This window comes from Neolamprologus brichardi, chromosome 12 (genome assembly GCF_056152115.1).
Source record: "Neolamprologus brichardi isolate AB-2024 chromosome 12, ASM5615211v1, whole genome shotgun sequence".
NCBI lineage: Eukaryota > Metazoa > Chordata > Actinopteri > Cichliformes > Cichlidae > Neolamprologus > Neolamprologus brichardi.
This window is the reverse complement of record NC_142115.1, coordinates 28907497-28935433: the sequence shown is the minus strand read 5'-3', so window position 1 is coordinate 28935433 and position 27937 is coordinate 28907497. Positions and strand designations below refer to the sequence as shown.

The 27937-nt window shown below is 39.7% G+C and overlaps 1 protein-coding gene across 4 annotated transcripts; it reads right to left on the bottom strand.

The window, feature by feature from the left end:
- Nucleotides 1-34: 34 nt before the first annotated feature.
- On the bottom strand, nt 35-27789 carry atosb (atos homolog b). Of its 4 annotated transcripts, XM_006790022.3 has the most exons (12): nt 27372-27789; nt 15138-15327; nt 11700-11842; nt 9456-9634; nt 8979-9209; nt 7244-8552; nt 5984-6042; nt 5188-5287; nt 3152-3310; nt 2311-2379; nt 1808-2013; nt 35-1543 (listed from the first exon to the last, which is right to left on the bottom strand). In XM_006790022.3, the coding sequence occupies exons 6-12, from the start codon at nt 8396-8398 to the stop codon at nt 1390-1392; spliced, it is 1902 nt and encodes a 633-aa protein (XP_006790085.2). In that variant the 5' UTR covers nt 8399-8552; nt 8979-9209; nt 9456-9634; nt 11700-11842; nt 15138-15327; nt 27372-27789; the 3' UTR covers nt 35-1389. The 4 variants fall into 4 exon arrangements, with proteins under 4 accessions (XP_006790085.2, XP_006790083.2, XP_006790084.2 ...); XM_006790020.3 differs by lacking the exon at nt 15138-15327; XM_006790021.3 differs by lacking the exons at nt 11700-11842; nt 15138-15327.
- Nucleotides 27790-27937: the final 148 nt, after the last annotated feature.

Genomic DNA, 27937 nt, shown 5'->3' with positions numbered 1-27937 from the left:
CAAAGCCATTCAAACAAGGAGACGACGCTGGGGCTTTACTTGCCAGTCACAGAGTTTATTATTTTAAATATACATAGACTATCCCGTTCTCATATTAAATACCCCACAACCCGTCCTCCCTCATTATTCCTCCCCTCCCTCACCCTCATTTTTCTGCTTTCTTTGTTCTGCCTCCAGAGAGAAAGCTTGTCTGGCTGAAAAACACACTCTACTTTGTGCAGCATATTGCTTATTAAGACATTTGCGAAAACATAAATTAAAAAAAGAAAAAAAAACTACAGCTTGTCTTTTTTCCCCCAATTTCTGCTCCAACATCTGACTGTAGAGAACAGAATCTAAACAGGAGGAAATAAAAAAAAAAAAAGAAAAAGGAAAAAAAAAAAAGAAAGAAAACAGCACAGTGTCCCTCAGTCTGGCTACATACAATGAAGTGGATTCCCAAGTTTTCGTTTTTTTCGTTTTTTTTTTTTTTTAAACTCGCATGTATACACAGTGGTCTGTACCGTGACAGATAGACAAAAACAAAACAAAAAAAGAGAATTCCTTTCTTCAACAAATGTCCTGAGTTTGGTCAGATCATGTCGCCGTGTTGTTGTCATGTCGTGTTGTACATGAGACATCCAATCAAAGTGGCCGATTCAATTTCAGCCCTTGCTTTCACTAGTGTTTGTGTCTCTGTTCATCTCCTCTCTGCTCCTCGGAAGGTAAATAACCCTCACGATCAGGGGATGGGACTGTTGTTTACGGCTTTTTTTTTTTCCTTTTTTGAAATTGCTGTTACAATTATTGGTCCAATGAGGCAGTTGGAGCTGCAGGCAGAGTGAAGGACAGTGTGATACGGCACTAGAGGAAAATTCAGGTGTTTAAGTCACAAGGCATGCATGTTAACACTGAACTCAGAGTCACCACCAGAAGTGTTTCTGCTGTTATGCTTGTATCACGTCCCGGGCATGAGTCTTGTCAGTCTATTTTGGTGTGTGTTTGTGTGTCTGCGTCAGTGTTTGTGCATTTTTTTTAAACTTTTTTCTTTTAAACAGATTAAGGTCCTGGAAAAGTCCTGCTTTTAATACCATCCATGCTAGACTGCCCTGACACCAAGATTTCATCTTTTCAGCAACTGAAGGTGCAAAGAAACCCATGCTTGTTCCTGTGATATTTTCGATCTGCATGTGGGCTCTCAGTGGAGAATAAATGCATAAAAAGCAGGTCTTTTCCAAATACCAACACTGTGACATATGTGCACATGTGTCTTCTGTGCTTCTGGTATTTCTCATGAGTCTTTTCAAAATTTTATATCCAATATTCTAGAAGTCCGTTTCCCCTCTTCTCTTTAGGAAGCACACGAGGGACTGAGTTGGCATTACGGAACGTCAAAAGGTCAAGCTGGGATCACACACGGGGGGAGTATTTGGGGTTTCTTGGCACCTCGGTGAAAGATTTCAGCTCATATGGGATCCCCGTGTCCACTTCGATGGATTTGCGGGAGAATAGCAGCCGGATATCGTTGTGCAAGTATATCTTTCCAGATTTGGAGCTCTGGAATCTAAGAAAAATCAGACCAATAACAGAGGTTGGCAAAATAAATACATTCCACTTCAGCCAAGAATATGACTAAAAGCACAAAAAAGGTTGCAAAACTTTTTAATATTCAATGAAAAATTTATATAACACAAAGTTTTATTAATGTTTTAGTATATAGACGTTTCAACTAAGCTTTTAAAGTCACATGTTAATGGAGCATTTTAGCCTTTTCTGGCATAAAAAGTAAAAAAAAAAAAGCAAAACGCATATAAAACCTTAGTTGTACCTGAGATGTATAAGGTAGCAGAGAATCTTCTTCCTATCTAGCATTCCACTTCCTGGAGACGCCTCGCCTTTTCCCTCAGCTCCCTCCTCTACTGGCACCAAGAAGATGCGGTGTCGCAAGAACGTCATATGATTAACAGGCATGTCATTAAAGTTGTAGGTCACCAGGAACATCTTCACCACAGTTTTGTTGGGATTAAATAAGGTCTGAGGACACAACAGGAATAGATGAGATAGCTCAGCATGATTTTAATTAAATGGTTTAGCTATAATAATTACAGATATGTGACCCTTAAAAGTATAAACATGACAACATCAAAATGTCTGTATACATACATACATACACACACACATATATATATATATATATATATATATATACATATATACACATATATACATATATATATATATACATACATATACATATATATATATACACATACATACACATATATATATATGTATATATATATAAAGATGTAAAGAATGACATAAAATTACCACTTGAATGGTCCCTGCTTTGGGTATGCTGTATCCTTTCTTTCCAAGAGGTTCGAGGGATATTACCCCCTGTGAGAAAAAGGAGACACACAATACATATCCTCAGTCACTGCAATGATGAAATAATCTGTAACATTTTAATACTTAAAACCTACATGAAGACTATGTGCCATGAAATAAAATGTAGGGGACAGCAGTAGTTTTCCATTTCTGTTCCAAAACACAGATGAAATCTGCATATCTGTAGTGATAACACATGTAAAACCAAAAAAAAGAGAAAATTCAGAAATGAAGTTGATGAACTCTAAAACTACTGCAGCAGAGCGCAGTTGTAAAGGCAGCTGCATGGAAAGTCAAATTAAGAGTTCAAAGAAGTGAATCAAAGGAGGCCTGACCTTCACTATACACAGCAGATCAAAGTAGAAATGAGGAATTAATCTAAAAGTGAAACAGCTGCTTTTCCATTTTTCCAGCAGGATTAAAGCACATCAGGGCTTCCTCATAACACTGCTAAAATGCTTTCTTGGCATATGCAATAAATGTACATTATTTCCTGATGAACTGAAGAGATGTGAAGAACAGCATCGTAGCATATGCACAGAAAGACATTTTCCACATCTGCTTGTGAAGAGGCAAATCAACATCAATCAGACACGCGCATTGTTTTGGTAGCTCTGATCTCTAAATTGGGTTTATTTCTTCCCCAACCAACAAACCACAAACCACAGCAAACATTTTGTTTATCTTTTTTTCTTTCCTGACTAAGGATATACACAACAACATAAAAACATAGCACAACACACACACACACACACACACACACACACACATACACACTGACCAGGAAGGGTGAGGGTGCGCTGTGCTCTGAGATGTCATAGTATGTAACCTGCACAGGCAGGGTGACGTGCTGTGGGCAGTAGGAGCCGCTGGCACCGATCTCTGCTGTGAAGCCTTCAATTCGGCCTGAGGGGGAGAATCGCCCCTTCAGTATGGACTCCTGGGAAGCACAACAGAAGGTGAAATGGGTTGTAGACTTAGAGAGTCTATTAAAACTGTAAATGTCAATTTGACTCACGAGTCAAACTGGGTGGTGAATCAGATAAACCCGTGACTGTGAAATCCATAAAGATCCACATTTCATTTGTTTATTTTAATGGAAACCAAAGCTCAGTTGGACAATGTTAAAATATGCATCTGTTTACCAGCAACACTGTGAGCATAAAAGCATAAAACTGTGAAACAGCAATATTTATTTATTTATTTGTCTGTTTAATTAACAAATGAAACTCTTGAGATTGAGAATCCATCTTTTTTTTTTAAATCATCATTTGTTACAATTGTTATGAATGTTTTTAAAGTCTTAATATGTGAATGAGGTTAACATATTTTCAGCATTACAATAGTAAGTCTTGACTGTGGAGGCATTTCTCATCACTGACAATTAAATGTAGAGGCTGTAGTGAAAAACAAAAGTAACATCTTGACAGTGTTCTCATGAGAACACCTGTCATCATAAACCAGCTTCTATCCTTGTTTCAACTGCCTAATTGGCAAAGTCCTCTTACATGCAAACAGTTTAAAACCAATTTGTGCCAATAATAAATCACAACTGTCTAAACACAACCCTATACAGATTACAAAAGGCAAATGATCACCGTATTAGGTGCATCAGTACGAAAAACTTCACTGTCAGAGCATAATTAAAATAAATCTTCTGTCATCGCAGTCGTGGTAAAACCTAAAACCGGAAGGTCGAGGGATCTTCTAATTCTTTTTACCCAGTTTCATATCAGCACTTTGAGCACTCTAGAATCAGTTTCAAATTATATTTATCCATTTCAGTATGTCCCGTTTACTTTCTTCTGGTTTATTATTAATTCCAGCTCATGTTGGATTTAATTAGAGAACAAATTATTATATGTATTTTTTTAAAGATCACATTTTCCTTCCACCAAAGCTGTCAAACATGACCTTCGGGTTGTGACTGCAGGTTGTCGGGTTTATATTATGTGGATTTTGCATTTTTTAAAGCTTTAGCCTGTCCAGGCTGAGAAACTTGGCTCCAGTCTAAGGGGGATTCAGGAAAAACTGTTTTGGCAGAGAGCCACACTTTTAAAATGGCCATGCCCTGCAGAGGCTACAGCATGTGGACTTGTCCTCCCAAATGCTCCTTAAAACTACATGTGTTTTTTAAAAAACAAAACCAAAAAAAACCTGTGATACAAACACTTTCCCCCAAGTTGTGTAGATGAATGGGAAGGAAAAATATCATTAAAATTCTTGTTTTGTTTTTCCAAATGGCTTTGAGTTGGAATTACAGGTTAAAATTTGTACTGAATTACATTACATTGCAAAAATGTACCTTTGAAGGTTTCTCCAAGTGTATGCTTCCAAAGAAGAACCAAGATTATCCCCATCTCCATGTGGGACACATTACACTAGTTAAAGGAGACCTATTATGTTTCAGCTTGGTTTTTGTCATATATACTACTACACTGGTGGATAATAAACATGGCTAAAGTGTACGCTCAAGGAATTCCTTTAAGACAAACGTTCTGAGTGTTCTTTATGCACATTTTCAGTTTTCTACTCTTGGCTGTGTAGTATGCCAATAAGTGCAAATATCTTTAATATGGTCATCTTAGGCACAGCAGCCTCCTCCCATAAGAAGCTCAAGTCTTCTGTTTGTGAAAGGCAAGCAGTAAGAATAAATGGTTTAAATGGAGGACACTTTTTAAGTGAGAAGAGCTAAAACTGTTGCTGTCAGATAGAGAATGAGCTGACAGGATGCATAATGGGGACCTATTATAACAATCATAATTGGTCCTCGCTAATGTTTTGCTTTTGCTGCAAGTAATAAAAAAAAATTCGCACCTCAAAGTTGCCGAGCAGGGATCTGCTGATGGACGATGCAGGCCCACTGGAACGTGTGGAACGGCCGGTGTCTGTGTGACAGCTGCTGCGCAGCTGCCGACTGAATATGACCATAAACACACACAAAAGAGACCGGTGGTTAGTGGTTAAGATTACACTAATTTAGTCTTAACCAATATGTCACGTGCCTCCGAGTGTGTCTGAATATTCGAGTACAGGCACAAACCCTTTAATTTAAAAAACAACAGAAGACCTGCTCTAACTCCCACTTCCTTTCCCAATGTTGATTTTGGTGAAGTCAGTATGACATTGGCTGAGAGTTTTTATAGATAAGTGCGCACATGTGTGTAGGTGGGTGAAAACAGTTAATAGAGTCTTCAGACCAAATGTGAATAGCGCTGTGCATTTACAAAGTCTATTCAGAGATGCCGACTGACACAAATTTGCATCAGACATTTTGAATAGCGGGAAATATCCATCAATGCAAGTTCCAAATATTGTGAAAGACTTTCTGCTCAGTTTCAGCCATAGACTGTGGATTCTCCTGGCAATCAGAAATGGGCCTAAACCTTATTACAGTTTTTGGGCAACTGCAGCTGTATGATTCTACTTTGGGACGGTGAGGAGAGGCCTTGGAGCAAAGTCAGCCAAACTGCAGGACTCTTACGCACAAATATTTGTGGATTTCCAAAAACATTTTTCTTCACGTTCAGTCTGAACACAGCCCAAATTCATTTTTAGTATATGCTGTCTCTTTAATATTAATATTTGAGTACAAATAGAGTGGATTACTCACCTTTTTAACCGCAGTCCATTCTTTAGTCGTCTTCCTGATCTTGTGCAGTCTGTGGAGGTCTAAAAAAGTGAAGACAAATAGAGGAACGAGTATGATTTGTTTTTTTCCTCTGTTAACATCCTGACTTATCATTAAGCTACTGATAATCATAAAGGAGTGCTTGTTTTTCTATGGTCCTGTGAGCTAAATTGTTAAGTGTAATTACATATTTCAGGTGTCCTACTTACTGTGCACTGACTAGTGGTTGTTGTGTCACGCATGCATACATTCCCCATTTCCAGGCTTCCGATGACCATAAAGGCCACCCTATTCTCAGGTGACTCGTCACTGGCCAAACCCATGCTGCCTGTTAGCCATTTTCTCACAGAAAATCTCTCACTCATCATTAACTTCTCGTTACTAGCTAATCCTTGGTTATAGTTGCTCCCTTCAGAGCTAGAAGTTCTTTGTCAGCTTGTCAGCTCGTACTCACATTTGGTTAAATCCAAAGATGGCATTTTGAAAATTATCGTGTCCCACCGTTCCGTATGACCTAAAATATCTTATTTCCAGCCTTTGTTTACTGAAATATTGCCTGTGACAGTCTATCCTAGCTGCTTTTCTTTAACTCTGCCTCATCTGTCACTGATTTCCTTTCCTGCTTTGTTTTGTGTTTTCTTAAGTCTATCTGTTTTCTCCCTGCTACACAAACACACTAATCACTTGCAGTCACAATGATCCCACCACTGCATGAAACCAGTGAAACTAGTGAACCCTATTCTAACCATTAGCATACTCGCCATACCACAAACTCAAAGCACTTTCTGGCCTCCCAGTGTTAAAAAATTCAATTCCAGAACCATTTTTAAGCAGAATGTATCAATACATATGAGCATGAGAGACACAGCATACTCATGTGGGGGAACAATGGGCCCTCCCTGAATGGGCTTTATTCTGGAGCTGCTCTCCCTGTTCCAGCGTGGCATGATAATGAGCCAGCCATCACCTCATTCTTTTTACCTTTAGTTGTTCTCTCAGCTTTTGTGTTTTTAATACCTCAAGCCCTTATACAGGACTGTCAGGACTAGCAGATTTCTTACCTATACTAATTCAAATGCATTTCATTAATCACAATTCAGTCTCTGATGGCTCTGCATACAAGTTCTACAGGTTTCTGGTTTAAAACGATGACAGTTTCATGGGAATGTGCCACTGCTGTTCATTAATGTGTGCTGCATTAAAATGACCACGAGACATATGATAAAGATGATGTGTGCTAACCTTAGGCCGGTCCCAAACAGAGGGCAGCAGGTGGTTCCAGTAAGGGGCAGCTTTAGCATCAGTGCTACGACATGAAGCAGGCCCCAGTCCTGGAGCGATCAATGACAGCCTGCTTCTCTTTGATGTGGAGGGTCCCTCATCTTCTGAACACGACTCCCCTGTATCACTTGGAGACAGCAACCTCTTTTTGGCAGGCCAGTGGCCTCCAGAAAAGAGACGGTGGCCATTAGTGCTAGGAGTTTTCTCACAGGAAGCCAGGCCGTTAGAGGAGGTGGCAGCCTGGGTGGCACTTCGCTCAGGTGGGGAGGATTCAAGTCCAACTTCCCATTCTGTTGCCTCCCCTGGTTCCTGCAGCTCTGTATGGTGTGGTGGGGAAAAAGGACCTGGGGGACTGGTTGGGCTGGCTGGGTTAGGAGTTTCATATGTGGACATTTCATACAAGTGGGGGCTGGGCTGGCCTCCAGATGACCCATTACTACAGCTGTCGTTTCCAGGGCTACCTAGCGAGTGGGTCGGTGTGCGGCTCCCATTAGGTATCTCTGTCCTAGTTGAGCTTCCAAGGGAATGACCCTGGTCACACATTGGGGCTGATTTAGGTGAGAGTGGAGCAAATATGTCAGGACATGGCCTATCTTGATTGTACTGAGCTGGGCGTCGGGAAGGATTGTGGGTAGGGGAAAGGGGTGGAGACCTGGGTAACAATCCCTCCTCCGGGTCTTTGTGCTCCATCTGCATGCAAGAGTACAGAGAACCAGATCCACTAGGCCCACCAGCTAACCCCATTCTTGCACCTTGAGCTGTGACTGGCCCACACAACATCCCTCCTTCAAGCCCCTCCCTGTCTGGAGAGTCCCCCAGGTGGGGGCGCTTATGAGTTAACTGAGGCTCCTCTAACCCCCTTTTCACACCTGATCGAATAGGCCTCTGCTGGGCATCAGTGTGGGATTCTGTGGTGGTGGTAAATCCTCCCAACTGAGAGAAAATAGAGAGCTGGTAGACCTTTTGGAGTCTCAACTCCTCCTGGTCAAGGTGCCTGGGTGCCCCCGGTCTGACACCAGGGTCTAAGCCCTGTGAAGAGGGAGGCAGGTCCCCCTCCTGTGCCGGAAGCTCTAGTGGAGCCTTTTTGTGGGCTAACTCAACGTGAATGTGCCGCATCTTTTGACGGCTGAAGGATAAGAGTCTAAACTAAGTTTTGTGCAACAAGGTCAAGTAGATCCTCACAAGTGCAAGAGCAAGATGATCCACAGGAGTGGTAAGTCCTACACTTCTTGCAGTGATGTCAAACACAGGACACTTGGCCACAAAGTTCCTGAGAGAAACAACAGACAATTTTACAATTCAGGGAACGTTTAATAAAGCAAATATTATTTTGTAATATTTGTAATTTAGGCTCTTTGACATTTGAAAAGTAACTTTAACCAACTTTTTGTTATATATATATTTTATATACATATATATTTGGCTGACTACTTCAAACAAACAGGAAGACTTAAAACTTGCAATAAAACTCATTTTTTTAAAAAGAAATTATTAAAAGACTCAAGTTTTAAAAGAAAAGCAGTTAAGCAGGGATGCTAAAAATCCCATCCTGGCTACATAGAAAAGGCATACCTCTAATAGTTCAGACACAATGGCTTAACAAATTTTTAAAAGAATGTGATTACTATCTTAGCTTTAGTCAGCTAAGGTTGGCTGCCCTGCCACCAAACCAGAGGACTTATATTCAAGCCAGTACCTGAGAACAACAGCTCATCTCTGTGCCCGTCCTTGTCCGATTCTCCCTGTGTGGACAAGCTGTATCTGGCACAACATCGGAAAGCTGTATCTAACAGCATACTAAAGGAACCCATCTAACTCCATGGCAGCTCTCAAAAAAATGAAGCCAGTATCCCAGAACATGTGAACAGGAAACACCAAGGAGTCAAGAACAAATCGGAGCGAAGGAGGTAGGCACAGGAGCCAAGACCTGAGAGAAAATACAAAGGTCAGTGTTCTTGTCAGTGACAAAAGAAATCAGCACCATTACAGGTATATGTACTTATAGTCAAAGTTGCTGATTCAAATTTATGAGGATAAAAAGGCTTTTTTTCCTTTTCAGTACTACAGCCTAACTTAGGAAACCATGTTAGTAAATATACAATGGACCACTTATTGCTTCTTTGTATACAAAAGACATACGATTTGGATTTGAGCAGCAAAGGTTGAAATTTACCAGTGGTGGAGAGTGTCAGTGATGTAGCAGGCTCTTGAGAAGAAATATCTCAAAGTTGTTACTAATTCTAATGGGCTTCCCTCTGTGATTGGCTGAAAGCCAGACACGCCCTCCTTGGTCACCTAGGCGTGAGATGTGGCATGGCTGAGGCATCATGACAGGGTCATTCCACCCAGTATCTGTGAAGAGGCAGGACACCAAATTAAATTACAGATTTAGGAACGAGAAGGAGAGAGAGTTAGAGTGAGAAACGGGTAACTTAGAATGTCGATATTTAAGCATGAATCAATTAAAAAGCAGGCCATTTAATATATTTTACTATTAATTTTATGTTACCAAAAAGTCAACAGATTAAAAATTGTCTAATCACTCTCACATCTGTATAAAAAAAAAATATCCCATTTGAGGATGAAATGAGGAGGAGTCATTCGGAGAGCTAACTTGACACTAAATCATGCTAGGCCAGGGGAAGCTCTTTCCAAACCTACTTGGACTACAATTTGGGAATGTGGGGGAGCGGGGGCACAGTGAGCCGTCACCGTGGCAACCAGTAGTCCAAGGATAACGACTCCTTTGTGCTTGGCCACAAAGAGGGAAAAAGACACACTGAGCTAGAGAGAGTGAAGGAGACAGGGTGGATGGTAGGGGGTGCAGGGGGGGGTAAGGGGGTGCTCGTCAAAAAAAAAAAAAAAAAAAAAATATATATATATATAAAAAATTGGGAAACATTACAAAATAGCAGTCTTCCATTAAATCTCTCCAGCCAACTAAAAATTTCAGGCCACTGTGACGCAGGCCTATGTTATATCAAGCTATCAAAAATAGTTCAATTAAATGCTTGGATATTTTATTCAAAGCTTGAAAATGAAGAACATTAATCTGACTTTCTTCCCCTGGCACTCATATAAAAAGAGAAGTATAGTTGGTTCCCACTGAGACCTACATCACAGAAACCAGGTACTTCAGCTTTTTTTTGCATTTAAAACATTATGATGAAACTGCGATGACGCAGGCAGAAATCTGCAACGTGAAAAGAAGTGATGACACAATCCTAAAGATCAAGCAATAGAAGAGAACTGGAGTGTTCATGCATATTTTCCAGTACAGGGAAATACGGGTGTAATGTTTCCAATGCTGGAACTGGATGCTGAATAAAATCCCCCAAAGGCTATACTATCTAATGATATGACTGGCTGCACTCTTGACCTTCAGCAGGTGTTTGAATTACTGAACAATAACATGTGACACTAAGTAAACATTCTAATGTAGTTGCTTTTCAGCCTGTATATGTATTAGCTCAACTATAAGACCATCAAGAGTATTCCCCAGTTACTTCCTAGTTATTTTCTTTTATTACGAAAAAAAACTGCTCCACATAAATCACAGTCTTAATATAATTTGCCCACTATGGATCTTAAGTGGGATTTATTTTGTGTTAAATCTATGCCAAAGGCACATCATAACTGCAAACCCTACTGAAACCCTAACTTACTTCTGCCGATATTATTTAAATCAATCGAAAAAAAAAATGGATCAGCTCAAAGACAGAAATTATATCGCCAACTAGTGTTTTGGTAGTGACCGTGCAGAACAATGCTGGCACACTATACACAAGTATGAATGCTTGTAACTTTATTGGCCGCTTATGTAAAAGATGTAATGTCGCCTAAGTTCAAAAACGAAGCATAAAACACAAATCTAGGTGACAACACCACAAGAATAATAACTCTCTCTTAATGGCACTAAAAATGTTAAAAGAAATTATGTAACAAATGATTAATAAACAGCCAATATGCTGCTAATAAGCACGTCAGTAAGAAACTACACAAGCGGAAAGTGTTTGTAAACACAGAGGTACACATAACAAAGTAGATCAGTCTGATTCTTTACAAGCCAAACTACCCATACTGGTGTAAGATTTCTTTACTATAAACAGGAATATATGAGCAAGAGGACATGACAGGACATTTCCAACATAAAGCCAAGGTCATTCAATTTTTTGTTGATATTTGAGTAGGGAGTGCCAAACCAGACCTGGTGTTTTTACCAAGTCAGATAAAGAGACATCATAAAAGTTCACTGCGAGTAATCATATCACACATAACTATACCCACAGACACACAAATACACACAGAGCAATCGGGGGGGGGGGGGGGGTGAGAGAAGAGTCAGCAACAGTATTTATAGTCATAGCCCACTGCATAGCCCAGTCGGCTCTATGCAGGATCCCACTTGATTTTTGACCTTATTTTGAACGAGCAGGAGTCTGGCAGATGCTGCCCAGCCCTTCTCAGGCTTAATCCAGTAACCAACAGGAGGGAACGGCCTGGCTTCACCCCAAAAATGTCTCAGGTTCCTGGATATGGTGCCAGTTCAGGTCAGAGAACCTATGAAAACCATATTCACATCTACAGGTTAAATCTGATCTGCTTAAAATTCATATGACCTATGCAATCTGAACTGTGTGCTTCTCACACAGTTCAGATTGCAAAAATCTGCACTTATAGTGACTGTAAAAGCCCACATAAAGTATATGCAATTTATTATAAAATGTCCAAATGAACTCTTATCCAAAATATAAGCAAATAAGATAAGTTTTTATCACCACACAAGAATTGTTAGATGTTTTTTTTAATTAAACTTTTTGTTTTTTGAAGAATTTCTTACATTTCACTAAGAATGCATTGCTAAAAGTAATAAAGATGTTGCCTATCACTGGTGAGCCAGTTGCAAACAACATAACCTCTGCAGCATTGCCTATATATCGATCTGCATTCAGAAACAGACAAAAGAGATTGAAAAGGCCAAGATGAAAGATAAAAGATTTAAAAACACCTGACAGCAACCAGTGGTCAGAGAAAGCAAAGAGATAAAGGATGAGGGGAACCGAGAGAGGCCAACCCAAACCAAAGACCTTGAGGAAGGTATAAATAGAGCCCCACCCCCAAGTGTCAGGGGCAACCTGGCATGTTCATGGCTACATATTAACGAGCAGTTATGAGGCCAGTTGGTTCAGAGCATATAAAATAAAAAAAAAGACAATGTTAAAAAAAATAAAATAAAAAAAATTCAAATATAATTTTTTAATTCTAACAACACACTCCTTGAAAATGGTTGAATGCAGAAAAATCTTCCAACATAAATATTGCAAAAATAAAATAAAAACTAGAATAAAATAAAATGTAATATCTTTAAAATAAGCTAAAAAAAAAAAAGAGAGAGAAAAAAAGATATGAAGTAAAAAAACAAAACAAAACAACAAACCCAAACAACTAATGAGTCATAACTGAAGTTAATATTGTTTTACTCAGTTTGCTTCAAATCCATGTTAAAATGAACTTAAAATAGTAGGAGTAGTTTTAAGAAACACTATGAGCATCCTCCAGGGCAAAGAAGATTGTGGTCATGAGGTTGAATGCCAACAGTGTTGGGTCAGATGACTTATAGCCCATCAAGAGGCCCAGAAGAGTTTAACTCTATCATTATGGGAGGTGGTGTTAGGGATGTGGTAATTGCTAACAATAAAGCATATGGCTTACACATACACTCTTAGTTCCACTTGAAAGACTAATCAGAGCTTATGAGACTAGACACCCATCAGTAATGTGGGTGGAAACTACTAAACATCTGCAAAACAGGCAAAAGCACACTTAACACCCTGTGGTTTCTTGCAAACAAAGCTGCACATGGATGGACTACATCCTTGAAAACACACTCAAGCTATAATAGTCATCTTCAAAAGGTGGGGTGGGCATTAATGTTGGGACATGGAGCCACTCCTGGTAAGGTCAAGACAACCCATAGAAGAGAAAAACATGAAGGTGAATAAACTATTTTAGAGAAAACAAACCACTAATAGTTTCCTGATGCAGCTGAATATGGATGTTTTTTTATTCTTAGAAACTGATAAAATTGTGGGATTTGTGGCTTGATTTTTGGTGTGGTGAGGGGCATGAACTGTTTTTGGCCTCTAACAAGGGGGATGTCAAACCACTGGGCTATACATAAAGGAATGAATGCAGAAAGATGTCATTAAGAGGTAAGTGATCATGCAACCTAAAAGCAGTTCCCAGTAAAATGTATGGAGATGTCAAAGATCAGACTCAAAACCTAGCAATTTAATCCTGCAACGGCTTGGGTTTGTTTTCAACCCCTCAACTGATTTGAAGAACAACAAAGCTACTGTATACTTTAGATATTTTTACTGCATGCTCTTTGTCAGTTACAATTTCTCATAGGTGGAGTCCTCAGATAAAAACAGCTGACCTTCTTACGGCTGTGAAGATTCACTTCTTTTAGTATAGAAATGCTTTTATTAGAATACAAACATTTTGTTAACTGGGAATTTTTGCAGGTAACACAGCAAAAGCACACGTTTTAGTTTTTTAGCTATCCATAACATTTTTCTATTCCAGCTATCATAGAGTGAGAAGCATCATACACCATGGACAGGTTGCAGTGTTAACATAGAGAGACAGATAGCCAGTCACACATGAATTTACACCTACATCCAATTTTGAATCACCAGTTAACCTAAACTGCATGTGTTTAGACTGGAAAGAAGCTGGAGTACTCCGAGAGAACCCACACAGGCACAGGGAGAAGACGCAAATTCCACACAGAAACCACACTCTTCGATTCAAACCCAGGACCTTTTTGCTGTGAGGCAACAGTACTAACCGCTGCACTGCTGTCCTGCTCCCTCATTTCATTCATTCATTCGGATTCAGAGAAAAGTGTGAAGCAAAAAAAATCAAACTGGGATAGCTAATGGTAAATTTCTAGTCTCTCTCCAGAGGCAGACAAAGACTTCACAGTGGCATTATGCCAACTGTGTAAAATCGATGATTTTTTGTCCCAGCTTGCAAGATTAAAAAACACCATGGGATAGGGTTAATTGCCCACCCTTCTAAAGAGGTAAAATAGTTTGTTTTCAGTCAGTGACATAACATCTTTGGCTTTTGTGAAACCCTATCTCTAGGTGGTCAGATGCACTCTGACCTCTTTATGTCCTCGGTCAATCATCTATAGAAATCTAGAGGCGTGATAGCATCAGCATGATGTCAGTAACCTCCCAAATATCCTGATTGTCTCACCAAGTTTTAGCAGATCCCCACCCAAACTACTCCCATGCCTGTACTCTGCCTGAAGGCTGATAAACAAACACAGAGAGGAGGGAAAAAAAGAAGAGGAAAAAAAAGCACCACAAGAAAAAGTTACTGGGTGTTTCTACAAACAACCAACTGTTGATTAGATTACTATAGTCTCAGTTCACAAGGGACTGGAATGACAGCTCACTAAGTCTGTGAATGTGTTTATGTTAAACAAAAGGCAGAAGACAGGAAGTGGCAAAGAAAGACAGAACACAACAGAGAGGTAAAGTTCAGTGAAACTGATAAACGAGAGCGAGAAAGCGTTAGAGTTGTCACACACACAGCATTCTGACTGGAGAGTAATTGCAGTCTGAACTAAGCTGGCTCAGTGACATAGTTGCTGAGAATGCCTTTTTGACACAGGGTCTGTTTCTGTTTCTCCCTCCCTCTGCCTATCTGTCCGCCTGCCTTTCATGTGGCCATTTTAGGAGACATTGAGTCATTCGAGCCCAGCTGACAATATGACAGCAATCAACAGGAACAGCTTCAGTACACTTGACTTCACACCAAGAGAACTTGTCTCACTCACCCTTGCAGAAAGATTATCTCGCTGTCTCACTCGGTCTTTCTCCTTCCTTCCTCTATTTCATCAGGTGTTCTTGAGGGGCGACTCTGTTGTGTCTTCTCTGTGTCCTCTTGTGTATTTCTGTTTCTACTAGATTAGGGTGCCTTATTGGTCTTAACTCCCTGGCTTCTCATCGGTCTTTGCTTCCTTCCGTCTAAATAGGTAATGTCACAAGAAAGACAAGTAGTTTTTCTGCATGCACTAATTATCTCTCTCCCTATGTATCCTGTTTTCTTTCCGTCTACCTCTCTCCACTCTCAGTCACACATACACAAATGAAAAACCCATCAACAAACTTGCAGCCCCGTTTTCTCACTGGTTCCCTCCCTTGCCTTTTCTCTTCGGAGTCCTCCCTTTTCCCGTTTTTTTCCTCTCATTCGCACACCTCCAAAGTATCTTGAATACAAAAGCGATTTGGCATGCTACAGACCCTTCTCACCTCCCACTTCTCCTCTTCCTCTATGTACTTTCAGGCCCCTCCTTTTAAGCTTTCTAGCCATCCTATCCTCTCTGTTGTGTGTGTGTGTGTGTGTGTGCGCTTTTCTTTCTGTTGGTTTCCTCTCAGCTGATAGAGTGAGGCATGCTTTGCGCACTCAGCAGTGAAGGCATACAGGGGAGAGGAATGGGGGGGGGGTGTGCTTCCAACTGATTGGCTCACCAGAAGGGGGGTCAGCTGTAGTGGCTGAAGCCCTGATTGGCTGGAGGAAAGGATTGCAAAGGGGGAGGAGGTGTGAGTATCCATAAGCCCTCCCACCTGCTGAAGCTTTGAATGTTCTGCAGAAGTAGAGTGCAGGCTTTAAGAACACTTTGCGTAAAGTGTGTATTAAAACACACAACTCATCTCCAAGCATGACGAGTTTTCTTTGTACAGTCAACCACATGTAAAGTTGTGCATGTGTGCTTGAATTGGTTAAAGAATAACAGTTAATAAAAGAAGTTAATGTCTTAGAAAATAAACCTGCTAATAACTATGCAATCACTCCCTCCCCCTTTCTCTGCTGCCCTATTTCTTATAATGCTCCTCTGTGGAACATTAAAGGCAGGCATGAACTATAGCCAGCAAAAGCAGAAGGCTTATCTGTGGTGGGACTGATAGAGCAATAAGTGCATGTGAAAAAGTTTATCAGTAGGGGACCAGGAGCAGTGCTTAGCTGTGTGCTTATGAGTGTGTGTGTGTGTGACTATTGCAGCATCTGTGAGCTAATAAGGAGCAGGATGTCGATTACCCGAGAACTACTTCAGTTTGGTGTTGTTGAAGTCCACACAGCACAGCGCACTGCTGACACAAGCACGCATACAGCGGGTGGAAACTGCACAGAAAGTTGTCCACAACATATCTTCGAGGCTGTCGAGCGAGTGCATATTCAACACATATTTAGAACACTTCTTTGTCCGGCGCTCCTGGAGATGCACACTCACACCTCCCTGTCTATGCTTTATTTTTTTATTTTGGAACACTGGATTGACTTTTTATCAGATGTGCACCGGTTGAGACATGCGAGACCAACATACTGACAGCTACTCGTCACTTTAAATTTCATTCACTTTCTGTCATTCTCTCCCTCTAGGACTCCTGACCTACAGGATGTCTACCTTCAACTCAGTTTCCATCTGTGACACCCTTCATCTGTTGCCAAAACAATATGGAATATTTATTCCTGCCAAGTTACTGCAGAGTTTCTGTATTGTCTCTGTTTTACAAGAGGGTGGACTGGGCATAAGCTTTGTGGTGTCTCTTTTAACAAATTACTCTAAGGTTATGGCTCCTTAACAAATGATTAATGCTTAAAAATATCCTTGTACAAAATAAAAATCTGTCACACACATAAGATTTGATCCTACCTGCCATAAATATGTGCATATACCTGCATACAAAATTAATCTCTACCACTCTTACAGGCAAGCATCCTAGTTTACATCAACAAGATTAACCATTTTGCCTCATAGACCATGTACTGACATGTACTTATTCATAGGTGGTTCCTTGGCTGAGTGATAGTATGGTTGCACTTGTTTTTTGGTTTGTTTGTTTTTGGTTTTTTGAGTGTGTGAACAGTAAAAGTTAGCAGAGAGGAGGCTTGAAAAACAAGACACGTCTTCAGCCACATAGCTCCAAATATAGAGATGTGGGGATAGGGGTGAGAGCGGGGGAGCGGAGGGAGGTAGACAGGGGAGGAGGAAGCAAAAGAAACAGAGCAAGACAAACTGACAACTGAAGATTGAAATGAGATTCAGGTGATTCGTCCGCTGCTTTTCACAGAAAAGCTGGTAAAGAAATCTAATAATGGGATTTTATGTTCCTACTGTTTAAGCACTGTTTAAGATTCTCAGTTTCAACGCAAACAAACGAAGACAACTACACCCTGCTGTCCCTTTAAGAGTGAACGTTGCTTTCCATATTTGGCGATAAAGGGGTGTGTCTTCCCTCTGAACACCTTCCCCCATTCAATGGCATTGAGTGGAGCAAAAGAAAACGATGCATTGAAAACACACACTCACATTCCAACAAAAACTCACACTGATGCAATTTTGACTTGAGCGCATGGCAGTGTTTGTTTTGATGTCTACATGGCAGCGTAGGGGGCTGGACTTTCAGCCTTGATAAGAGAAATGCTGCTTGACACACGTCTTGTTTTTGTAGGCCCCTCAAAGTGACACCAGCTGTGTTTATTCCATTTTCTGGATTAAATGGGTTTCTATGGGTTACATGGCTTGTAATATAGTCTCAGGAACAACATTTACAATGCATATCACCTGCATTAAAAAACAAACAACGCGTAAAAATAAACAATCTGTGTTTCTAAACCAAAATATCTAAAACAAGCTCCTTAACTCTCTCACTCAAACTGGGAGTGAATAAAAGGAAGGATTAATGAGGGGAGGTGGAGGAACAAAAAGTGTGCACGTGTGAAGAGAAGAGCATGGTGCCTGTGCAATAATAAGCATGTTTAAAGACGCACAGACTCATTCTTGTTTTGATGTCCATGTCTGCGTGTGGAAGTAAAGCCGTTAAGAAGCTAAAAAAAAATATTTACAAATAATATTTGCAAGGGTATTACAAACACCGGTGCATGTTGATGACTCGCTTTTTTAAATACACTCAAACTTTATGATGCAATGCCTCTGACTTGACTGTAACAATTACACGAATATGTCTGCCAGTAAAGGGTAGACTAAGGTACATATATTGTAGGGTGGCTGATAATTACTATCACACTTTTTGTCCTCTGGTGAAATGTGAGAGTACATTTAAAGCAATTTCAAACTTTTTTTATTTTTTTATACAACCTCCTTTTTTTAGTGCTGCAAAACTTCAGCTGTAAAATGTAAAACTAATGACCTAATTGGTATATAGATGAATTTAGTTCTGCTTTCATATTGTGACGTAGACCCTACGATGACACAACAGAGAAAACCCTAGCAATCATATGACCTCCTATGAGCAAGCGCTTTGGCGTCAGTGGGAAGGAAAAACCCTTCACTTTTAACAGGAAGAAACCTCCAGTAAAGCCAGGTTTAGGGAGCGGTGGCCATCTGTTGTGAACAGTTGGAGTAAGGGTAGGAAGACAGGATGATTAAATGCAGAGAGGTTTATAAATACATAGTGACAATAATAGGTTTCCTATTTTCAAACATTTCGGCTCTTATTTCAACCAGCACTTTTGAAGTGAACTTTTGAAATTGACTTTATGCAAACAGAGCTAGCAAATAAGCTAGATCTGTATGACCAATTAAACACAATGGTTCGATTATAGAGCTCCATAGTGTAATGACCTTATAATAGCTGGATCAACAGAATTATAGATATGTTGTCAAACAATTGTTATCATCAAAAAGTAAATATGACAATAAAGGATGACGGAAGCAACAGGATTAAAACAAAAACAAAACCCCCAGATGTGTACAGGGGCAGTCTGTTTACTCAAGTCACGTAATGTCATGTAAAAGTCAGGCCAGATTGACAGTAGAGAACCCACAATGAGTAAGAGCTCATTGATGAGTGCAGGGAAGATGCAACATGTCTTTTAATGCCAGTCGGTCAAAAACTTGAGCAGCTTATTAACGCTTTAGGATATTTCACAAAACACACACGTTTATCTGCCCAAGTAGTTTTAAAACATTGACATCAACACAGCTATACTGTATGTTGATCATTCTTATTAAATGATCTTTCTACACATCAGTGGACTAATGAGACTGGGCACTTCTACAAGGTGTGCACTTTTTACATTCAAAATAACTGAACTGAAATGCAGAGCATGTAGAAAAAAAATGTAAGTTTCCCAAATTAAATAAATAAACTATAAATTAAAAAAAAAAAAGATCTATTTATTTCATTTTAACCCATTCTGAACTCTTATACATCATTCCTGAAATAACATTAGTTCCCTTTGTTAGTTTGTTTGGCATCTTAAAACCAATTTCCTGTGTATCAATCGTATCGCATTTCAGAACTCTGATTATATCACTGTGAGATAATGTAAAACGTATGAAAGGAAAGAAATCGAGTGGATGGGGAAAATATGATGGGGAGGAGTGTGGCACCCTGAGTCTTGGTGACAGGCTAGGCCAGCTCAGAGGATGGAATGTTCCAGAGAAATATGTTGCCTATTCACACAGGACAGGAAATGTGTGTGTGTGTGACTGTGTGTTTCGGTCTCCTCCTCCTTCTCCTAGCCTTCGGGTACTTTTTTCCTGTCCATCTTCTTTCAGTATGAACCAATTCTTTTTTGCCTTTCATGCTTAGGAAATTCACATAGCATGGTGGTGTTGCACCATTCTGACTGGTAGAGGCTGAATGTAGTACCATCTGGGCAGTGAAAGGGGGGAGGGGGGGGGGGGGGGGTAGTTCATCCACGTAGTTCATCCAACAATCATAGTGTCACTATTTAACCAGTTAATCCAACAGATAACTGGTTACTAACCAAAGCGGATGGCTGAGAAGATTACGATGGCACTTAGAGGTCATTGACACCCACCTTTTCCAGGAAGTGTGTAATCAACAGCAGAATGAAAGGAAAACACAAGCAGCAAAGCATACAAACTTAGAGAAAAATGTTGAATTCAGTCACATAACAGCATGTTGGTAGACACACATTCACAGGACATCTCATCAACTTAAATGTTGGTGATGTTTCAGTGTAAAGTAGAGAGTGACGTCTGACTAGGGTTAATCCTGAGATCCATTTAACAAACATCCACACACGCATTTGCGGCTATTAAGCAGAACTTAATAATGAGAAGCTTTGGCAATATAACTGCAGCTCTCTGTTTTAGGCTACACCCACCCTAAGATACTTTCATGAAAAATAAACATGATCTGGTTCCAAAAATGTATTTTAGCATAATAAAGTCAGTGTAGAGAGATCAAAAATAATCTCTCTACACTGACACACTTGTAAATCCATTTTACATTCACTAGTTGCGTACATCGGGTCTGTGGTGTTATAAATAGCAAGCAGCAAATTTCTTTTTTTGTAAAAACACAATATGTAGGTAGAGCAGAAATGAGGAGAACTATGAGCAATATTTTTTTTCCCCATCAGGCCAATAAACAAACTCTAACTCAAATTATAAAGCAGTCAGGGCAGTGGAAATAATATTGTGAATATTATGCCACAAAGTAAAAATATGGGGACATATTAGAGTTGTATCAGGACCATTATCCATTGCCAAAGAAAACCAGGCAGTGGGAGTGGAGTGTCTATAGAAAACTGACCAAACATACAGTACAGGCACCCTGATGGCTGCGTCGGTGTGACTCCTGGCTCAAGTTTACTGCACGCCATTCCTCTGCTCTCTCCTTTGCTATAATTCCTGTGTCCACTTCAGCCTAATTGGTGGCTGCTTGTCCTCCGCATGTTGCATCAGGCAATACACAGAAGGGATCCTGCTCAGAACTACTATCAATGCAGTATGGAGAAAACAAAAAAGCTTTTTCCCTTGCTCTGGTGAGACATGCAACGTGAGCCAGTAATACACACATACTGTCTGTATGTGTGTATTACAGAACATTTGTTTCATGGCATACCAACACAACCAAACCATTAGTACGCAAAGTCAGAGATAATCACTTATAGGCCTATTTTAGAAATACAAACAACATAAAGTGCTACAATGCTCTCAATGCTGTAGGAAATACACTGTTGTGGATATTTGTTTAATGTTGGCAGACCTAAGACTTGGTAGGTGATGTACAATAAACTGTTTAAATTAAACCCTACATACTTCCAATTACACTATACAGGTATACTGCAAACATCAGCTCTGCGTCGCTGCCTTGGAGTCATTTTTTTCATTTAGTGTAAAATTTTATGCAAGTCAGGCGTGTCCTACATACCCAGAATCCACAAGACAGATGGGAATATGTACTATGCACACATTGAGGGCTTTGATGCTACACTTGTTCCCCTGAGTAATGGCAACACAGTAAGAACAAAATGGAAAGCTTATAAGTGACCGATGTAATGCACAGGATTACACGTCTTCTTTCCAAGACTAACTCACAAGACTACATTAATACAATGCGTTTATATGTTTTGTTCAAGGAGACTTATTTATAAATGCTAAATGATAACTCCTTGGCCACTTCTTTAGATATATCTGTTCAGCTACTTGTAAATAGCTTATAACCATATTTTATGGCAGTTGGGCATGAAGACATGGTCAAGATGACCTGCTGAAGTTGAAACAGAGCAACAGAAAGGGAAAGGAAGGTGACTTAAGTGACTCGCAATATGGTGATGCTGTTTGTGCCAGACAGGCTGTTCTGGTATTTCAGATTTTCAAGCACAGTCACATCTACGGTTTACAAAGAATGATGAAAAAGAGAGAATATCTAGTGACTAGCAGTGGGTACAAATTTGTTGTTCATGTCAGAGGTCAGAGGAGAATGGCCAGATTGCTTCAAGGTAATAGGGCAACAATAACTCAAATAACAACCAGTATACACAGAAGAGTATCGCTGAATGCACAACAGATCAAACCTTGGAGCAGGTGAGCTGCAGCAGCAACAAAATCCATTGTTCTCCTTCAGACCCTCATGAGGCTCAGCAGTGGCTGCAGATGACAGAATAGTATCCCATCCTGATTCAATCAGTTCTTTTGTATTGCCTCACCTCCTGTTTCAGGGGATACTGGGGATGGAGCCACCAGCTCAAAACGATACCGCACAGGACCAGCTCAGCCAGACTGCTTTAGATGATTAATCTGTTTCACTGGTGCCTTGCAGCTTTCTTTTTCACTTATGTGGAGGAACATCCATTTAAATCCTCATAATATTCGGGTCAAAGATCAAAATAAGTTTGACACTTTGAGACATATACAACAATGAGAAAGATTTAAAATGTCAGTATTGGTGAATTTGTTCCTGCAATGAAAGCTCTTTTGATTCCAATAGCTCATTCCACCACCTTGGACCAAGAACAGAAGAGGGTGAAGAAGAGGGTAAAACTCAGAAGAGTACATAAGCTTTGTGGTAACAAGGAGCAGTTTTCCTTGCTTCTCTTTAAGTTAACATTAGAGTTTTAAACTAGATATAGGCAGAAACAGAATGCCTTTGTAAAGAACAAAGAAGTGCTATGGAGAAACTTGGGGGGTTTAACAGCAAAAAGGCAACAGTTTACAAGATTAGTTCTGAAAGCCTGATGACACTTAAGCAACCTCCATTGCAAGGAGGGAGGCAAATACATCAACAGGAGTGGCCTGCCACACCAATATTTGCAGAGCATAACAATCTATCAATACCACGGTCATTCCTAGGTCATTTATCAAACTTGGCAACACAACTGTGACAACCAAGACAAGTTTGAACTTGTCTTGGTTGAGCCTCTAAGATGTAAAGCAAGCAAGCAGCAATGTGGGACAAACAGCTTAGAAAATTTACAAATGCTTCAAGTACTTTACATGATGCAATACCATCATGGAAGCTTGTGACTTTATCCAAATTCAATCTGCAGTCAGTGTCATAAAAACTATGTTCGGTGGCAAGAAAAACAGAGTGTTCTGTAACAGATGGATAAGGCCTGAGCACTGATCTCAACATCATGGAGTTCGTTTGAGTTTACCGTAAGCCAAAAAACTCAACTGTGTAATTCTCCAACATGTGTCGAAAAACCTACTTAGTATCTTCAATTCCTATTATTGCTTAACACACTTTTTGTGAAGTTAATTGGCCACTATTTAAGGTAGTTTTAAAATGCATCATGATGGTTCTTCTAGAGCTGTACATACTGCAACATAGTTATTTAGAATGCCCATATAAAGCCTATATAACACACATATACACAGAATTGGAGACGCGTCTGTCATTTATAAAAAGATGTTACATACTTAACTTAGAGCAGACACTGAAGCAGCTTGGTATAACAAAAATACATATATTTGAGATCATTTATTTATTTTTAAAAATACTGATCCCCAGCAGTTATTTCACCCATAGTTACTTGAAGTTGTGGAATGTAATTCACTTTGCTCTACCATGTCACTGCAAACTGCTTCCACTCTAGATGAAACCTTAGATCTGTCATTCAAGCCACTCCAGCATAATACGCAGTATCTTCCCTTTACAAGAGCAATCAAAAGTAAAATCTTAGATTGACAAGAAGGCAAACTGGAACATGTGAACACTTTTAGGCTGTTTGAGCAACATTTAATATACACTTGACCTGTTTATAATTCCTGAGTCTTCATTATTGCAAAGCTGTCACAGTTCTGACTATCCGTGACCACCATTGTAACATTGCTAACTTGTTCCAAGGATCACAGAATTCTTTGGCATTTTCTTCAATAACCTCCACATTGATTATTCTGAAAACTACAGTAATAGAAACACAGGGACACTGTATGATTGCAAGAGAACTAACCACTTCCTCTTACTGGTAGACTGTTTGGAGGACTGTGTGACCTTTAATGGTAAGATTGAAGCTAAGTTTGGTTAATGTGTGTACCAAGCCCTTTTTACACATGCTCTCTGGACAAAGTCAGGTAAGGATATTTCCAAAGCCGGGGCAAAGGCATGTTTCTCTACTCGGTTGCATTAATTCTTCTTTTTACAACACTTTTTAAGTGTTTGGGAAATGAGGAGCCCAGCTGCGGTACATTTAAAAACAAAAATGTTTCCTCATTCTGAGTGAGGTTGTACATCATCTTTATGCAATACTTAAGGCCTTCCCTGAAAGAGATATATGGATGGCATTAATGGTACCGTCATAGATGTGCAACTTACCCAGGCTATATGCACTAATTGATTCCTATGCTGTTACAGACTCTGGCTTTTGAACTGTGGCCTCTCCTATTTAGCCTTGGGAAAAATAATGACAGATTAAAAAAACAAAAGAAAAAAAAAAAAAAAAAAGAATACTTTGGTTATTAAAATCACAGGATAGGTTTAAACTTTGGTCCGTCCTTTATAAATGAAGTCAGTCCCAGAGAAGATCTTATTTTATTTTTTCACATTTTTTTATTGTTCTTTGTCTTGACATTGTCCTGTGTTTTATTCTATTGTTAAGTGTTGGGTGTCTTAAAAGACGCTTTTAAATAAAATGTATTATTATTATTGTTTTCTTTTGCGTGGTAGAATTTTGACTTCAGATGTACTGACACATATGGAAAAGAAATAGTAAAAATTTAGATGATTTACTCATGAAAGTGGCCACTTTCTCATTACTTTTATATATTGTTTTAGTAAGTATACAAAACATACAAGTTTCATTTATATAATTTTTCAAGGGATCTTATATCTGTTTTCACTGTTGTATGCTTTTCATACAAGTTTCACACAAGACAGATACAAACTTTACAAGATTTATATATATATTTTCCATATGGGGATGAATCATGTTTAGTTATACTGATAGTGGTTGTCAGAAGTATTCCCAAGCCTATGCAGTCATTTCCAGAGTCATATGCGCCACCAGTGCAGTGCTACCTGACGACCTGAGATCACAGAGATTTCATCCTTGTGTTTGATCTTGTCCATTGCATATAGATTTTTTTTTTATTATATCAAGTAGAATCCCAAAGTGACATTGAAGAAAAGAAAACTCTATTCAGAAGACCCAACAGTGGTAGTCTCCCTGCATTTTAAAATGAGAAACACTATTCCTGTCAGCTGGTCACTGCTTTCTGTGGTTTAGTACCAAAACTCACATTAAATTCTTGTGCATCCTTATTATCTAAATTGCATTCCTCTTTTCTTAAAGCTAACAATTTATGCCTAGTATTTTTTTGTTTATTGTTATTCAATAGACATAATTTAGCTCCCATAAGGATAGAAGCACAGTCGTGCTTGGGCACACTCAGTCACACATACACACTAGAGATCAATATAGCCCCAGAGCAGTGCTGAGTACTCGATCTAACCCACACAATCATCTGTAATCTCTGACATCAAATCCTGCCGAGATACACTGGAGAGCTGACAACAAGCCTTCATCAACAAGCCTTCATCTGCTCAACGCATTTAATAGCCACCCCCACTTTTTACACAATCAAATTGCTGCCAGGTAGAAATGCTAAAGAACAATCGTGATCAAAGACGAAAACCACCATAAGAAAAATGATACAAAAGTTATTTTTGATTTTCTCAAAGATAGAGTGTATACAAAAGTATGTAATGTTGTTTTTGTGGACTTTATTTTATTCTCTTCCAACAGAACCATTCATTCCCTTAGCCTAAATAGATACTGGTGGTCCTCCAAACTACCATTGGAAAACAGACTGTTACTCATGATCCTACTCTTGCTTAACTCAATGTTCTTGCCTGCTTAGTATGCACAGAAGCATGCAATTTGATTTAATTTAATTTGGCTGAATGTGTTGGTTGTTATATATTTTGAAGCAGAAAAAAAACCCAACAACACGACGGGGGCTTTCCTCTGGCTATTTTCTTTTCACGCAAGGAGGTTACACTTATCCATTCTTGTATTTGATCCCTCCCTCTCTTCCTTTTCTTTGAATGTGAGAGGATTATCCAAGTTTCTCTATCTCACCTGAATAGACTGAATTCATTTTGTGTTTTTTTTTAAAAAATTGTCCTTGTGTACCTAAGCATGAGGGAACTTAAGTAAAAGGTGTTTGAGCGTGGGACAAGCCCAGACCCAGGCCTGCTGAATAACATGCATCTTGCCTTCGGGGCTGGATACAGCAAAGATCTACATGACGTCACACTCAGCTGAGGACAAAAGCCCACTGCTTTCTCCCAGACAGAATAGTGGGGGGTGGCTGTCAGAGCAATGCATGGACAAGCAAGAGAAGAAGAATAATGAGCCGCAGCTGTATTTGGTGCTGCAGTGTGTGCTGCATGTGTGTGCAAAAATCTGTAGTTTCCATACATGTAAGACAGCTGCTGTTTTCCCATATGCACGTGTTCTTTATAGATGATGCAGTGTGAGACTGCACACACATGCCTAATGTGTATGTCATTGCCTTCATGCTCTGCTTGTCAGGACAATGAGAGATGGTGCACTGCAGCTAGCATATTAACAGTGCAATATAGGACTCATTGATTTGTTACATTTATATATTTATTTATTTGCATATGCATGTGACAAAGGTTCTGTGCCATCATCAATACTCTTCAATGCATGATGCAATGCAACTCCCAAATGCAATCCAAGGGAACAATACACCGACTGCAATCACTTATATGCCCTCTTCTATTAGCTGTACAATGTTCATCATCACTCCACCCGCTGAGCTATAGTCACAATCTCACAGATATACCGCTGCTGGTTGATCTTTCCTTCTTGCCTGGCCTATATATGCACAATCCCAGGAGCACAGTGTGCAGTTACAATAATTAAAAAAATAAAAACCGTTTTATCTTATAATCATTTTAATGCCACGCACACTATTAATTTTGATTTATGCATTGGGATTTCACTGGGAAATTCTAGCACTTTGTCCCCAACCAATGCAGACTGTGCACACATAAAGAAAGTGTGAGGAAGGCAGACAAAGCAGGGGAACGCCCCCTACATCATGCAAGCTACTGTCAGGTCATCAGCTGGCTCAGGCTGGATTTCGCTCATTCTTCTGCCAGACTCACAATTATGATAAGGAATCTCTATGCATGATCACAATGAAAAGGATGTAACTTAACCCATTTCAACACACCCCTACGTTTAAAGTACACACAATGCAGAAGATTAAAGGGAAGGCAACCAGCCACATTTCAAGATTTCGAAGTCTACTCACCTCACGAAAAATATAGACTCAGATCATCAAACACAGCCAGGCAGTCTGAAGTGACGTCCGTTTAGTCTGGGAGTTTGGCCTTTCTGCTGTCTGTCTGCCGTGTTGACTGCTGCGTTGTCGGTTTCTAGGTAGCTGATGTTATGGGCCGAAAATCGACTTCGAAGCTAAAAGACGTTAGCAACATTAACCGTATATCAAATAGGTAAAATATTCGGACAGTCTTGATCTCGTCCTTTCACTCTATAGTCCAAATAGTTTGTTAGCTAACAAAGCTACCTCCCTTCCTCTCTGTGCCAGTCTTTTTCGTGCACTCCCAGCTGTTTTCGTTGTTTCAGCCTTTGCCTTAAATTCCTCCTCTGTCCCTTTAAGTAACAGGATTTCCGGGGTTTGCGTGTAAAAATACCAAAGGCGGGGCTTATTCACCAGCTGAGCGCCTGTCATTTAAGCGATTCGCCGCTTGGATTTCCCTTAACCAATCACCACTTGCAGTTTTTTAAACTATGCAGATTTATTCAAACATACTGTTCTCTGATTGGCTTAAGGATTACCTCAAGAGCCGCCCAGTA

What these genes read in the sequence shown, in the direction of transcription:
- atosb (XM_006790022.3), bottom strand. Translation starts at nt 8,398, where the DNA reads ATGCGGCACATTCACGTTGAGTTAGCCCACAAAAAGGCTCCACTAGAG. An exon ending in CTGTTTGGGACCGGCCTAAG is followed by an intron (nt 6,043 to 7,243) that starts GTTAGCACACAT and finishes TCACTTTTTTAG; the next exon opens with ACCTCCACAGACTGCACAAG. An exon ending in GCGCACCCTCACCCTTCCTG is followed by an intron (nt 2,380 to 3,151) that starts GTCAGTGTGTAT and finishes TTTTTCTCACAG; the next exon opens with GGGGTAATATCCCTCGAACC.